This window comes from Lepidochelys olivacea (genome assembly GCF_965140295.1).
Source record: "Lepidochelys olivacea isolate rLepOli2 genome assembly, chromosome: 12".
Lineage (NCBI taxonomy): Eukaryota > Metazoa > Chordata > Testudines > Cheloniidae > Lepidochelys > Lepidochelys olivacea.
The window spans coordinates 2,691,614-2,705,860 of NC_140422.1; the positions used below are offsets into that span (position 1 = coordinate 2,691,614).

The 14,247-nt window shown below is 46.0% G+C and overlaps 1 protein-coding gene across 1 annotated transcript in view; it reads left to right on the forward strand.

Moving 5' to 3' along the window:
- Nucleotides 1–14,247, forward strand: part of HYDIN (HYDIN axonemal central pair apparatus protein) — a 454,160-nt gene that overhangs the window by 258,545 nt on the left and 181,368 nt on the right. Inside the window, exons 22-23 of the mRNA XM_084644216.1 lie at nt 5,078–5,221; nt 9,191–9,504. Of these exons, the coding sequence (XP_084500342.1) occupies nt 5,078–5,221; nt 9,191–9,504 (458 nt within the window). The remainder of the gene's footprint in view (nt 1–5,077; nt 5,222–9,190; nt 9,505–14,247) is intronic.

Sequence of the window (14,247 nt, forward strand, 5' to 3'; positions counted from 1 at the left end):
GGAGATTATTTTTGTTCCCTTCCACCAGTATAGCTAGGTGCCTTGGTTACCACTAGTCCATCTGTACTGGGGGAGTCATGACAAACTCTCAAAAGTACCAGTTCTATACCTAATGTTGTCATGATATGGCAGTCTGTTATACCAGGTCTTTCCAGGACGAGGATAGACTCCTAGTCCTTCACTGGAGCCATGACAATTTATACCAGTTGAGGTTCTGCCCCACTGTACTTGAAATTAGGTTGACAAGAGAAACTGTAGTTTCCTAAAAGAAAAGGAGTACTTGTGGCACCTTAGAGACTAACCAATTTATTAGAGCATAAGCTTTCGTGAGCTACAGCTCACTTCCTCAGATGCATATCGTGGAAACTGCAGCAGGCTTTATATATACACAGAGAATATGAAACAATACCTATTCCCACCCCACTGTCCTGTTGGTAATAGCTTATCTAAAGTGATCATCAGGTGGGCCATTTCCAGCACAAATCCAGGTTTTCTCACCCTCCACCCCCCCACACAAATTCACTCTCCTGCTGGTGATAGCCCATCCAAAGTGACAACTCTTTACACAATGTGCATGACAATCAAGTTGGGCTATTTCCTGCACAAATCCAGGTTTTCTCACATCCCCCCCACCCTGGATTTGTGCAGGAAATAGCCCAACTTGATTGTCATGCACATTGTGTAAAGAGTTGTCACTTTGGATGGGCTATCACCAGCAGGAGAGTGAATTTGTGTGGGGGGGTGGAGGGTGAGAAAACCTGGATTTGTGCTGGAAATGGCCCACCTGATGATCACTTTAGATAAGCAATTACCAGCAGGACAGTGGGGTGGGAATAGGTATTGTTTCATATTCTCTGTGTATATATAAAGCCTGCTGCAGTTTCCACGATATGCATCTGAGGAAGTGAGCTGTAGCTCACGAAAGCTTATGCTCTAATAAATTGGTTAGTCTCTAAGGTGCCACAAGTACTCCTTTTCTTTTTGCGAATACAGACTAACACGGCTGTTACTCTGAAACCTGTAGTTTCCTACTTTCCCTTCAGGTCCAAATGGATGCACAACAAGGTGGGTAGAAAGCTGGCTAGATTGTCGGGCTCAACGGGTAGTGATCAATGGCTCCATCTCTAGTTGGCAGCCGGTATTTAGCGGAGTGCCCCAAGGGTCGGTCCTGGGGCTGGTTTTGTTCAATATCTTCATTAATGATCTGGAGGATGGTGCGGATTGCACCCTCAGCAAGTTTGCGGATGACACTAAACTGGGAGGAGTGGTAGATACGCTGGAGGGGAGGGATAGGATACAGAGGGACCTAGACAAATTGGAGGATTGGGCCAAAAGAAATCTGATGAGATTCAACAAGGACAAGTGCAGAGTCCTGCACTTAGGACGGAAGAATCCAATGAAACGCTACAGACTAGGGACCGAATGGCTAGGCAGCCAGTTCTGCAGAGAAGGATATAGGGGTGACAGTGGACGAGAAGCTGGATATGAGTCACCAGTGTGCCGTTGTTGCTGAGAAGGCCAATGGCATTTTGGGATGCATAAGTGGGGCATTGCCAGCAGATCGAGGGATGTGATCGTTCCCCTCTGTTCGACATTGGTGAGGCCTCATCTGGAGTACTGTGTCCAGTTTTGGGCCCCACACTACAAGAAGGATGTGAAAAAATTGGAAAACGTCCAGCGAAGGGCAACAAAAATGATTAGGGGTCTAGAACACGTGACTTATGAGGAGAGGCTGAGGGAACTGGGATTGTTTAGTCTATGGAAGAGAAGAATGAGGGGGGATTTGATAGCTGCTTTTAACTACCTGAAAGGTGGATCCAAAGAGGATGGATCTAGACTGTTCTCAGTGATAGCAGATGACAGGACAAGGAGTAATGGTCTCAAGTTGCAGTGGGGGAGGTTTAGGTTGGATATTAGGAAAAACTTTTTCACTAGGCGTGTGGTGAAACACTGGAATGCGTTACCTAGGGAGGTGGTGGAATCCCCTTCCTTAGAAGTTTTTATGGTCAGGCTTGACAAAGCCCTGGCTGGGATGATTTAGTTGGGATTAGTCCTGCTCTGGGTAGGGGGTTGGACTAGATGGCCTCCAGAGGTCCCTTCCAACTCTGTTATTCTATGATTCTAAATCTGCTCTCCACACTATTGATATATGAACTGGTGTATTAACGCATCTCCATTCTTGCCAATTGCTTTTTCCTCTGTATTCATAAGGATTCGTAGACATTCTTAAGCAACTGCTGTGTTAAGAAATGTAACTCTCATACATAAGCAGTTCAATCCCACTCATCTCTGCAACCAGATTCCTGCATCTTCATCCCCTATCCTGCAGGATATCTGATGATGGGAAGCAATTTTCCCACCCCACTCCTGTTTGTTCATCCCTATTCATAGAATCATAGAATCATAGAATATCAGGGTTGGAAGGGACCCCAGAAGGTCATCTAGTCCAACCCCCTGCTCGAAGCAGGACCAATTCCCAGTTAAATCATCCCAGCCAGGGCTTTGTCAAGCCTGACCTTAAAAACCTCTAAGGAAGGAGATTTTACCACCTCCCTAGGTAACGCATTCCAGTGTTTCACCACCCTCTTAGTGAAAACGTTTTTCCGAATATCCAATCTAAACCTCCCCCACTGCAACTTGAGACCATTACTCCTCGTTCTGTCATCTGCTACCATTGAGAACAGTCTAGAGCCATCCTCTTTGGAACCCCCTTTCAGGTAGTTGAAAGCAGCTATCAAATCCCCCCTCATTCTTCTCTTCTGCAGGCTAAACAATCCCAGCTCCCTCAGCCTCTCCTCATAACTCATGTGTTCCAGTCCCCTAATCATTTTTGTTGCCCTTCGCTGGACTCTCTCCAATTTATCCACATCCTTCTTGAAGTGTGGGGCCCAAAACTGGACACAGTACTCCAGATGAGGCCTCACCAATGTCGAATAGAGGGGAACGATCACGTCCCTCGATCTGCTCGCTATGCCCCTACTTATACATCCCAAAATGCCATTGGCCTTCTTGGCAACAAGGGCACACTGCTGACTCATATCCAGCTTCTCGTCCACTGTCACCCCTAGGTTCTTTTCCGCAGAACTGCTGCCTAGCCATTCGGTCCCTAGTCTGTAGCTGTGCATTGAGTTCTTCCGTCCTAAGTGCAGGACCCTGCACTTATCCTTATTGAACCTCATCAGATTCCTTTTGGCCCAATCTTCCAATTGGTCTAGGTCCTTCTGTATCCTATCCCTCCCCTCCAGCGTATCTACCACTCCTCCCAGTTTAGTATCATCCGCAAATTTGCTGAGAGTGCAATCCACACCATCCTCCAGATTCTCTATTTCCCACAGCCAGCAATGTTGCAGAACCGCAGTTCTGTTATGTAGTCCAATGGTTCTCAGACTTCATTGCACCTCAACCCCATTCTGACAACAAAAATTACTACAGGACCCCAGGAGGGGGGACAGAAGCCTGAGCCTACCTAAGCCCCGCCATCCCGGGGGTGGGGATTGCAAAGCCAAAGCCCCACAGCCCCAGGCCAGGGGGCCAAAGCCCAAGCCCTCGGGCCCAGCAAGTCTAAGCCAGCCCTGGCGACTCCATTAAAATGGGGTCACAATCCACTTTGGGGTCCCAACCCACAGTTTGAGAACCACTGATGGAGCCCGTATGAATGAGCTGTTAGAACTCAACATTCAGGTTTAATTTGGTGCCATCCAGTTGTCCCAGCTGTCTCTCTGCATTCGGTTTGGTTCCATACCCTCTGATTTATTTGCTGTAATGACACAATCACTGCTTGAGATAAATACATTTAGTTTCCCAAACACCATCTACTTTATAGAAACTGATCATAAACCTCTGAGAAATGCAAGGTGTAAACAGGAACGAATAGGCTAGATTGGGACCCTGCCACTCTTTTTTTGTCTTTATAGCAGAAAGGACAGGAAACACTTTGCACCTGAGCTATTCAGGATCCTAGCCTAGTGCATATGCAGCACCATTTTCTTTCTTGCTTGTCTTTCTCATGCAAGTAGCCCCAGTGACTTTAATGGGACTCAGATCAGTAAGATTGGCAGGATTTACTCTGTGAATGAAAGCCCTTTGTGCCAGTGAGGCTGAGAAAGATTCACTGTCTATTAGTTAAAGTGTAGGACTTGTAGTCAGGAAACCTGTGTTCTGTTGCCCACTCTGCCACTGCACTTTCCTGTGTGATCTTGGTCAAGTCATTTTACTTCTTTGTGCCTCTACTTCCCCATCTGGAAAATGGGGATAGTAATACTTCCCTGCCTCACATGTTATAGTTTATGGTAAATGCATTTGAGGGAGAAAAGGGCTAGAATGTGCAGAGTATTAATAGTGATAGAGCTGGTTGAAATTTTTCAAACTTTGCCAATTTTGGGTGTGTGAGAAAATTTTGAAATTAAAAGAAAAGGAGGGGAGAGGGAAGGGGAGAAATTGACAAAATTGAATCTTTGACCATTTATACAGCTGGTCATAATTGTTTTTGAATTTTGATTAAATTTCAAGTTTGAACATTTTGAAAATTGGGGAAAGGAACCCAGGAAGAAATGAGGGGAAAGAATAATAGATACCAAGGCCAGAAAGGGACCATTGTGATCATCTAGTCTGACCTCTTGTATACCACAGGCCCGAGAACGTTCCCAAAATAATTCCTAGAGCAGATCTTGTAGAAAAACATCCAATCTTGATTTTAAAATTGTCAGTGATAGAGAATCCACCATGACACTGGGTAAATTGTTCCAATGGCTAATTACTCTCACTTAAAATTTTATGCCTTATTTCCTTATCCTTATTTTTTCTTGTGACATTGTAGAAACACAAAGCTACACCCTGCTTCATACAGAAAATGCTTTATCACCACCCTAACAGAGCCACCCCGGCCGTGTCCGCACAAAGATTTGCATGTTGGACTTTGCTCATGCCACAAAGGCTGTAGAAATGAGTTGCCGTGCTGTGTGGAGGGTTGAAATCTCCCCCCCAGTCCCAGTCACCTGCCTGCAGCCCAGTCGTCATAGTGGGCATGTGCTTTTCCTGGGTTTCTCTTGCTTTCTCACACGGCTTTGCATCTACACAGCACCCCAGTGATGTCCTGACTTCACAGTATGAACCTCTGATCTTAAAGAACATCTCCTCCCTGCCACTCAGCGTTCTCCTGTCCCTTCAAGCACCCTTCTTCCTCTGTGATACAGACCAGCAAACACTGCCAGCCGAGGTTCAGGTAAGCAGAGCATAGGTTTCATGCAAGGCTCCTTGGTGTGTTTGTGTCTGAGGAGCAAAGAGCAGGTAGGTTTCCAAAGGGTAGCACTGGGATTAATTCTATATGATCATCAGCATGTTGCTCTGAATTAAATCTGAAAGCAAAGCAAACTATTGGATCATCCGACACCCACACTTCTGAGTATGTGAAATACACTTGGTCTAAGGTAACTGTTCTTAAGGCCAGGAGGTCTGAGGAGCAGCAGAGTAATGCCTTCTTTTGGGGATAGGCAGCAGGGGCCCTTGTTCTTTTGTATCTATCCATAGTAGGGAGTCCGTTCTCCACTGCAACTCATCGGGTTATCTCAAGTGCCTATACACAAATGCACGAAGCCTGGGAAACAAGCAGGGAGAACTGGAAGTCCTGGCAAAGTCAAGGAATTATGATGTGATTGGAATAACAGAGACTTGGTGGGATAACTCACATGACTGGAGTACTGTCATGGATGGATATAAGCTGTTCAGGAAGGACAGGCAGGGCAGAAAAGGTGGGGGAGTTGCACTGTATGTAAGAGAGCAGTATGACTGCTCAGAGCTCAAGTATAAAACTGCAGAAAAACCTGAGAGTCTCTGGATTAAGTTTAAAAGTGTGAGCAACAAGGGTGATGTCATGGTGGGAGTCTGCTATAGACCACCGGACCAGGGGGATGAGTTGGACGAGGCTTTCTTCCGGCAACTCACAGAAGTTACTAGATCGCATGCCCTGGTTCTCATGGGTGACTTCAATCACCCTGATATCTGCTGGGAGAGCAATACAGTGGTGCACAGACAATCCAGGAAGTTTTTGGAAACTGTAGGGTGTGAGCTGGATGAATGGACTATAAGGTGGATAGAAAGCTGGCTAGATTGTCGGGCTCAACGGGTAGTGATCAATGGCTCCATGTCTAGTTGGCAGCCGGTATCAAGTGAAGTACCCCAGGGATCGGTCCTGGGGCCGGTTTTGTTCAATATCTTCATAAATGATCTGGAGGATGGTGTGTATTGCACCCTCAGCAAGTTTGCGGATGACACTAAACGGGGAGGAGTGGTAGAAACGCTGGAGGGCAGGGATAGGATACAGAGGGCCCTAGACAAATTGGAGGATTGGGCCAAAAGAAATCTGATGAGGTTCAACAAGGACAAGTGCAGAGTCCTGCACTTAGGATGGAACAATCCCATGCACCGCTACAGACTAGGGACCGAGTGGCTAGGCAGCAGTTCTGCAGAAAAGGACCCAGGGGTTACAGTGGACAAGAAGCTGGATATGAGTCAACAGTGTGTCCTTGTTGCCAAAAAGGCCAATGGCATTTTGGGATGTATAAGTAGGGGCATTGCAAGCAGATTGAGGGAGATGATCGTTCCCCTCTATTCGACATTGGTGAGGCCTCATCTGGAGTATCGTGTCCAGTTTTGGTCCCCACACTACAAGAAGGATGTGGAAAAATTGGAAAACCTCCAGCGGAAGGCAACAAAAATGATGAGGGGACTGGAACACATGACTTATGAGGAGAGGCTGAGGGAACTGGGATTGTTTAGTGTGCAGAAGAATGAGGGGGGATTTGACAGCTGCTTTCAACTACCTGAAAGGGGGTTCCAAAGAGGATGGCTCTAGACTGTTCTCAATGGTAGCAGATGACAGAACAAGGAGTAATGATCTCAAGTTGCAGTGGGGAGGTTTAGGTTGGATATTAGGAAAAACTTTTTCACTAAGAGGGTGGTGAAGCACTGGAATGGGTTACCTAGGAAGGTGACGGAATCTCCTTCCTTTGAGGTTTTTAAGGTCAGGTTTGACAAAGCCCTGGCTGGGATGATTTATTTGGGGATTGGTCCTGCTTTGAGCAGGGGGTTGGACTAGATTATCTACTGAGGACCCTTCCAACCCTGATATTCTGTGATTCCATGAGTGAGAGGGAGCCCCTGTCTGGCTGCTAGGACTGGCATGCTGAGGCCCTGAGGGAAGGGTGAAGAATCATAGAATCATAGAATATCAGGGTTGGAAGTGACCTCAGGAGGTCATTCTTTTGGCCCAGTCCTCTAATTTGTCTAGATCTCTCTGTAACCTATCCCTACCCTCCAGCGTATCTACCACTCCTCCCAGTTTAGTGTCATCTGCAAACTTGCTGAGGGTGCAGTCAATGCTATCCTCCAGGTCATTAATGAAGATATTGATCAAGACCGGCCCCAGGACGACCCTTGGGGAACTCCACTTGATACCGGCTGCCAACTAGACATGGAGCCATTGATCTAGCCAGCTTTCTATCCACCTTATAGTCCATTCATCCAGCCCATACTTCTTTAACTTGCTGGCAAGAATACTGTGGAAGACCATGTCAAAAGCTTTGCTAAAGTCAAGGAATAACATGTCCACTGTTTCTGTCCAGCACTGCTCTCTCCAGAGTGCTAGCTTCTTTCTGCCTGCCAGGCACCCAGTCCTCCCTCCTTGAACTACAGGGAGTAACTGACCCTGCTCTGTCCTGCGGCTCTTATACTGGCCTGCCAGGCTCTAACTGGCAGCTCCTTGCAGCCCCTCTTCTATTGGCTGCTTCTTGCACAGCTTCCACAGGGCTCTATTAACCCTTACAGGCCAGTGTGGGGCCAATGCCACATCGCAAGGTCTTGTGATAGACCCCACTCCATTTAAAGAGGGGTTAGCCAATCCACAGGCGAAGGTCCATCCAGGTGATCCCAAGCATAGGCACCGATGGGGTGGGGTGTGGCCTTGGGGGAAGGGGTGGAGTTCAGGCAGGGCTGGGGGCAGAGCGAGGGTGGGAAGGATTGGAGTGGGGGCATGGGTGGAGGGTAGGGGGGGTTGAGCACGCCCCGGGTAGAGAGGAAGTTGGCGCCTATGATCCCAAGGCTGGTGTATAGGCTCCTCAAGGGAGGCAGTTGCTCCAGTTTGCTCAATATCACTACCTGGCCAGGAGCATTCCCCTTGCCTAGTAGTTCTGGTAGTCTGCCCCTGCTCCGGCCCTGCTCCAGCCTCAGCCAGCTGCCTTGTGTTCTGACACGCCTATGTCAATGGAGTTACACTGAAGTAAAACCAGTGCAAGTGAGATCAGAATCAGGCCTGCTGACTCATCACACTTGCCATAGTATTGCATGAAATTGCCACATCACTTCCTGGCAAGAAATGTTCTCCTCGGTTTGGGTTGAGCAAAACCATTGGAGCTTGAGGTTTTGCAAACTTCAGACTAAGTTAGAGGTTTGACAGAACTAGTTTGAGTTCCTGACCTTTTTTCTTGACTCATGTTTCCCTCCCCCACCCAAATGGTTATTCACTTACAAAATCGGGAACATAGGGAATCCTGTGTTCTGTATTAGTGATAGGGGACTACCCCTTGTATTTAGGACTTTGTGGTTACCAATTTGTTGCAAACAGTAGCCACTTAATAGTGACAACAGGGCTAGCCGTAAGATCCTCCTGCTCAAAAAGCACCATCCCCTAGCACTTCAGTTAAAGGAGATGCTCTATAACTATGAACAGGACAGGGCTTATGGCACATAGAGGAGCAGTTCTTATTTTATAGTTTTATACAGGAGCAATAGTGACACACAAATCACAGCCAGTTCACAGTATGCTGTCTTTATTTCTTCCATTGGCTTTTTTCTCTCTGTACTGTTCGCTTTTTTTTCAATCCCTCGTAAATACAACATGAACCCAGCAATGTACTGGTTAGTCAAAACTTTGAGGGGTTCAAAATTCAGCAAAACTATTATCTGCTGGATTGATGCAATTCAGAGGAATGTGTGTGAATCTGACAAGGTCTGAAACATGACTCGTTGGGGGGTGATCTGCCAGACACTTAGACATGCTATAACGAGGCTTAGAGATGGATGGGCTGAGATGCCCGTATTTTTTTCATGGTTTGTCATTGTGCGTTTGTGCATTTCACGCCATTGGACCAGTAAAGTTCAGTCCAACGGTGATTAACCCCTGTCTGTCTCAATACAGCCCAGGACACTAGAGACTGGAGAGGAGCAGCATCTCTCCATCAGGTTTGACCCTTCCTACAGAAAGGATTTGAACATCCGGGTTGCAGAGGAGGTCCTGACTATCCGGTATCTGGAACACCCTCATGAGGACCAGGTCACGCTTCGGGGTGAAGTGCACTTCCCAAACCTCCACTTCCAGACTATGGATTTGGATTTTGGCTGCATCTTGAATGACACCGAGGTTGTACGTTACATCAAAATGACCAACTGCAGCCCGCTCTTCGTCAAGTACCACTGGTCCTTTCTGATGGACAGCGATGGGAACCAAATAAGGTAGAGGCGGCATTGCCTAATCTATTATCCTTGGAGCTTTCCTCTTTCTTGTGTTAGTGTTTTGTTCCTTCATGAAACCCAAGACTTTGCATGGAATTGGACTGATTTCTTTAAACTTCCTCCATTTGGAAATAGTTCCCACTGTCTCTGCTCTGACAACCTGCCAGTCTGATTGGGGGAGGCTAGCTGCGTGAAAGCCAGATGGGGTGTTGGGGAGGATGTGCTCGAGAGGCAATATCCATCCTGCTAAACCAAGGCCACAATAGGAGTTGGCAGATTAGCTCCCTACCTTTGCAGCTGCTTGTCTAATCGGTGGACTCAGTCGCAACTGAAGCCCTTTCATATAATTTGTGGGAGGTGTAGGGGCCAATGGATTCACAAAGCCCTATATCCCATAGTTACGCCCATGCCAGCAGCCTGTTCATGACATTAATAGTGCAGAGGCCCAATCTACTGCCCCTCCACTGCAAAGCCCAGTGCGGCCCCAGTGGGGGTGTAAGGTGGTATGGAGGGCTTTATCAGGCCTCCTTGCCCGGTGTGGGATTCTGCCCCTAGTAGGGTTTTTTTTTCTAACCTATTAAAGTGCTTATCACATGCACTGAACTGTTGTTAAAAACAATCTGTAAAGGAATAGTGAATTCTGTAGCTCAGCCATCAATGTTCTCTGCTCAGCCGTCAGTATTGTTTGCCTGCATGTCCTTAGGGAATCAGAACTGCTCAGCTTTGTTTTGAGGGTTCCCAAGCCAAGGAAAATGCGTTGAGCCATTCTTGCAGTATAACCATCAGAGCACGTCTATAAATACATGCCCAGCAGCTCTCCCCAGCTCAGCACACTACAACAGTAGAGTTTGGGCAGTTGTTCTAATTACAGTAGCAAATGTTTTTTTTCAGAATGCCCCAGGAAACCTGACAAACTTAACCGCTGAGTATTGATGTGCTGCCATTCTGAATAACATAAGCCATCAGTAAATAATTTCACTTAGGAAACTGGGGTCTGGCTCACAGGAGGGACCTTTTGGGAAGTGGAGGAGATCAGATATTGATACTTGGAGAGTTTGGGGAGTAAATTCAGACATTGGAGTAATTCATTCAGGGTTTGAGCCTGCCACCAAGTGCTGGGTGCCCTCAGCTCCCACTGAAGTTCATGCCCCTTGCAGAATCAGGCTAGCAAGGATCCCAGGATAGAGAAGAGAGAAAAGGCTGGAGGGGCAGGTGGAATACATGGACTGGGGGAAAGTCATCGGCTGTTATATCAATGCTTGGAGGCTCCAGTCATCTCCAGGCAAATTAGATTAATGTTTAATTACAAGCTAAAGAGAGACTCTAATGTTGGTTATTGAACAGTGGTTATATATTTTAGAGTAAGGTAAGTGAGGTAAGCACATTACTATGAAGCCGGCATGGAATTAATTTAATCTGTGACCATTCGCTGGCTGAATGCCTAGGTAGCTGTTGTTATGTTTTAAATATCTTTGCATTTTCGGAAACACGAGGCCCAAATCGGCTTCCAGGTTTTCATGACCCATGTCCATTTAAATCTGTTCCATTGAGTCTGAGCCTGTGATGTGCAAAGTGCCTCCTGCTGGGTGTGGAGTGCATTCAGCTCCTACTGACTCCATGGGCAGTTGAGGGATCTGAGCACATGGCAGGATGGGGCCCTATGCTCCAATGGGCTCTGGCTTTTTCCTTAATGCGATGGAATTTAGGAGAGTGGCTCATTCTCTATTCTGCTCTGCTTGTTAATTAAGCAACAATGTACTCTCTATCCATCCCTCAGCAGACACTACATGACTCTCCATGGCAGAACTGGGGCCCCAAGTCCATCTTTGAGCTAACACCTCAAATTCCTCATTAAGTGGCCAGTCTCAGAGCATTGTCTCAGATATTTCTATTCTGCATTAAACACTATTGGTATTGTACAGTCTAAATAATCATGTGGCGCTAACTCGGCCTGACATTGTTGTTGTTAAACACCAGGATCCATGAGTTGAAATCAGTGTAGTTTAGCCATCTGTCTACCCATCCACCCATTGCCCACCACCAGTGTATTTGAGTTTCATTGAGATTAACATGCCCATTTTGGCTGGGAGAGAAGATTGTGTCTTTATTTTTATTTCCTTTGGATGGACAGGATCCTGCAAACAGATTTTTCTTCTTTTAATTTCTTTTTTGCCTTTTATTTTTCTCCTCCTTCCCTCTTGCTTCTGTATCACCACTCTGAACAGACCCGCAGATAAGCAGCACATGCCAAATCATTCCTGCACTATTACCAAGCTCACACATGGTTCCATAGCTCAGTCGCCTTCTCTGGCTTTGCTCGGCCAGCTGCCTCTATGAGTTATTGAGCCTGGCCTCTGTTGTTCTGTACTTGTGTAGTTATAGATGAACCTAAAGCAAAAGCCCAGATCCAAACATCCCTGACCATTGTGGTCAGTCAGATCTGAATCCAGGTTTTGCAGAAGACCCCTAATAAAATATTGGGTAGAAACAAAACCCCAGAACCATACTTAGAACCATACTTAGAACTTTATGTTAGGACGGGGCTGGATCCAGATCCAAATGTTGTGTCGTATTTCTTGTCAAGTTTCTCATGAATGCTCTTAGACTGTGGACAGAAGGTTGACTGTATTCAGAAGGAGATGTCAAACTTCACAACCCATCCATCTCCATTGTTTGGAATCCTCTATGGACTGAAGAACCAAAACTCAAAGGATTTACATGACTTTCTTTTTAAATTACTAGCGATATCCCTCTAAGCAGGTAGTGCAGAGCACATACCCTGGATAATCTCCAAACTTACCTGCTTCCTAAGAAGAAAAGGAGGACTTGTGGCACCTTAGAGACTAGCAAATTTATTTGAGCATAAGCTTTCATGAGCTACAGCTCACTTCATCGGATGCATGCAGTGGAAAATACAGTGGGGAGATTTATATACACAGAGAACATGAAACAATGGGTGTTACCATACACACTGTAACAAGAGTGATCAGGTAAGGTGAGCTATTACCAGCAGGAAAGCAGGGGAGGGGGGGAACCTTTTGTAGTGATAATCAAGGTGGGCCATTTCCAGCAGTTGACAGGAACGTCTGAGGAACAGCGGGGCGGGGGGGCAATAAACATGGGGAAATGGACACAAATCAGACGTCAAGAATTATAACATTCAAAATCCAGTCGGAGAACACTTCAATCTCTTTGGTCACTCGATTACAGACCTAAAAGTGGCAATTCGTCAACAAAAAAACTTCAAAAACAGATTCCAACGAGAGACTGCTGAATTGGAATTCATTTGCAAACTGGATACAATTAACTTAGGCTTGAATAGAGACTGGGAGTGGATGGGTCATTACACAAAGTAAAACTATTTCCCCATGTTTATCCTCCCCCCCCCCCCCCCGCCGTTCCTCAGATGTTCTTGTCAACTGCTGGAAATGGCCCACCTTGATTATCACTACAAAAGGTTCCCCCCTCCCCCGCTCTCCTACTGGTAATAACTCACCTTAAGTGATCACTCTCGTTACAGTATGTATGGTAACACCCATTGTTTCATGTTCTCTGCATATATAAAATCTCCTCACTGTATTTTCCACGGCATGCATCCGATGAAGTGAGCTGTAGCTCACGAAAGCTTATGCTCAAATAAATTGGTTCGTCTCTAAGGTGCCACAAGTCCTTCTGTTCTCTTTGCAGATACAGACTAACACGGCTGCTACTCTGAAACCTGCTTCCTAAGGTTTCCCTTCTTTGTTAACTTAAATAACAAGCCTCAACTTCCTCCAGAGCACTGCTGTTCCTAAGGTTTATTCCTGCATGACTCCTCTGTCCCAGTGTCTAGTTCTCTCTTGCCTGAGAGAGAGATACAACCTTTTAACCACCTGATTTAGAGCGAAAAGGAACCACCAAATCTAGCTGCCAGGTGAGTCGGCAGAATGGTTCTGCATCTCTGTGCATGGTCTTACCACTGTCTGAATGCCATACATGGAACATCTTCCCTTTGCTGAACTGACATCTGTAGAGAACATGAACCCCTTGGCTAGAGGTCATTCTTAATGGAAAGTACCTAAGGGCCTGATCCTGTTCTTACTTCAGTTCAAAGTTTGCTATGTTAGTTTGATCCTATATATTTATGTCAGCCTTCCCTCTCTGGCTAGGATTTTCCCAGCCAATTCCTTTTAAGAGAATAGGATCTTTTTCTCCTCCCTGATGGGGATTCCTGTGGTGTGAACACATTCCAGTAATCCTCCTTGCTCTTCCCCCATAACCTGGCGTGCCACATTACAAGGCCCTGCAATCCACATTTCAGCCTCGATGCTGGCATGAATCCTTTGTTCCTTTTTAATTTTCTTAAGGAAAAAAAGAAAAAATATATGCAATGAAAAACAAGACAAGGCAAAAATGCAACAGTAATGGACTGACAATTAATAGAAGAAATATTAACACAAGCAACAGTAATATACATTGGAATCCACAGAAGGTGTGGGGCACTTCATGGGGAAAGTACTCTGATATGGGAGAGCCTGAGATAAATGATGAGGGCATTAAATCCTTCTCACCTCTTTCCCCCATCACTGCTGTTATTTGTTATTACTTGCTCTGTTATGTCTTACTTGGACTGTAAGCTACCCTGTGGACACCTGCAATGCTGTATAAATAATACTAGTAATGAGTGGGATGCGGGCAAATTAATGCAGGTAGGAATCCTGGAATAAATCTGACAACAGAATACATTTTTTAGCAGTGTTTGTC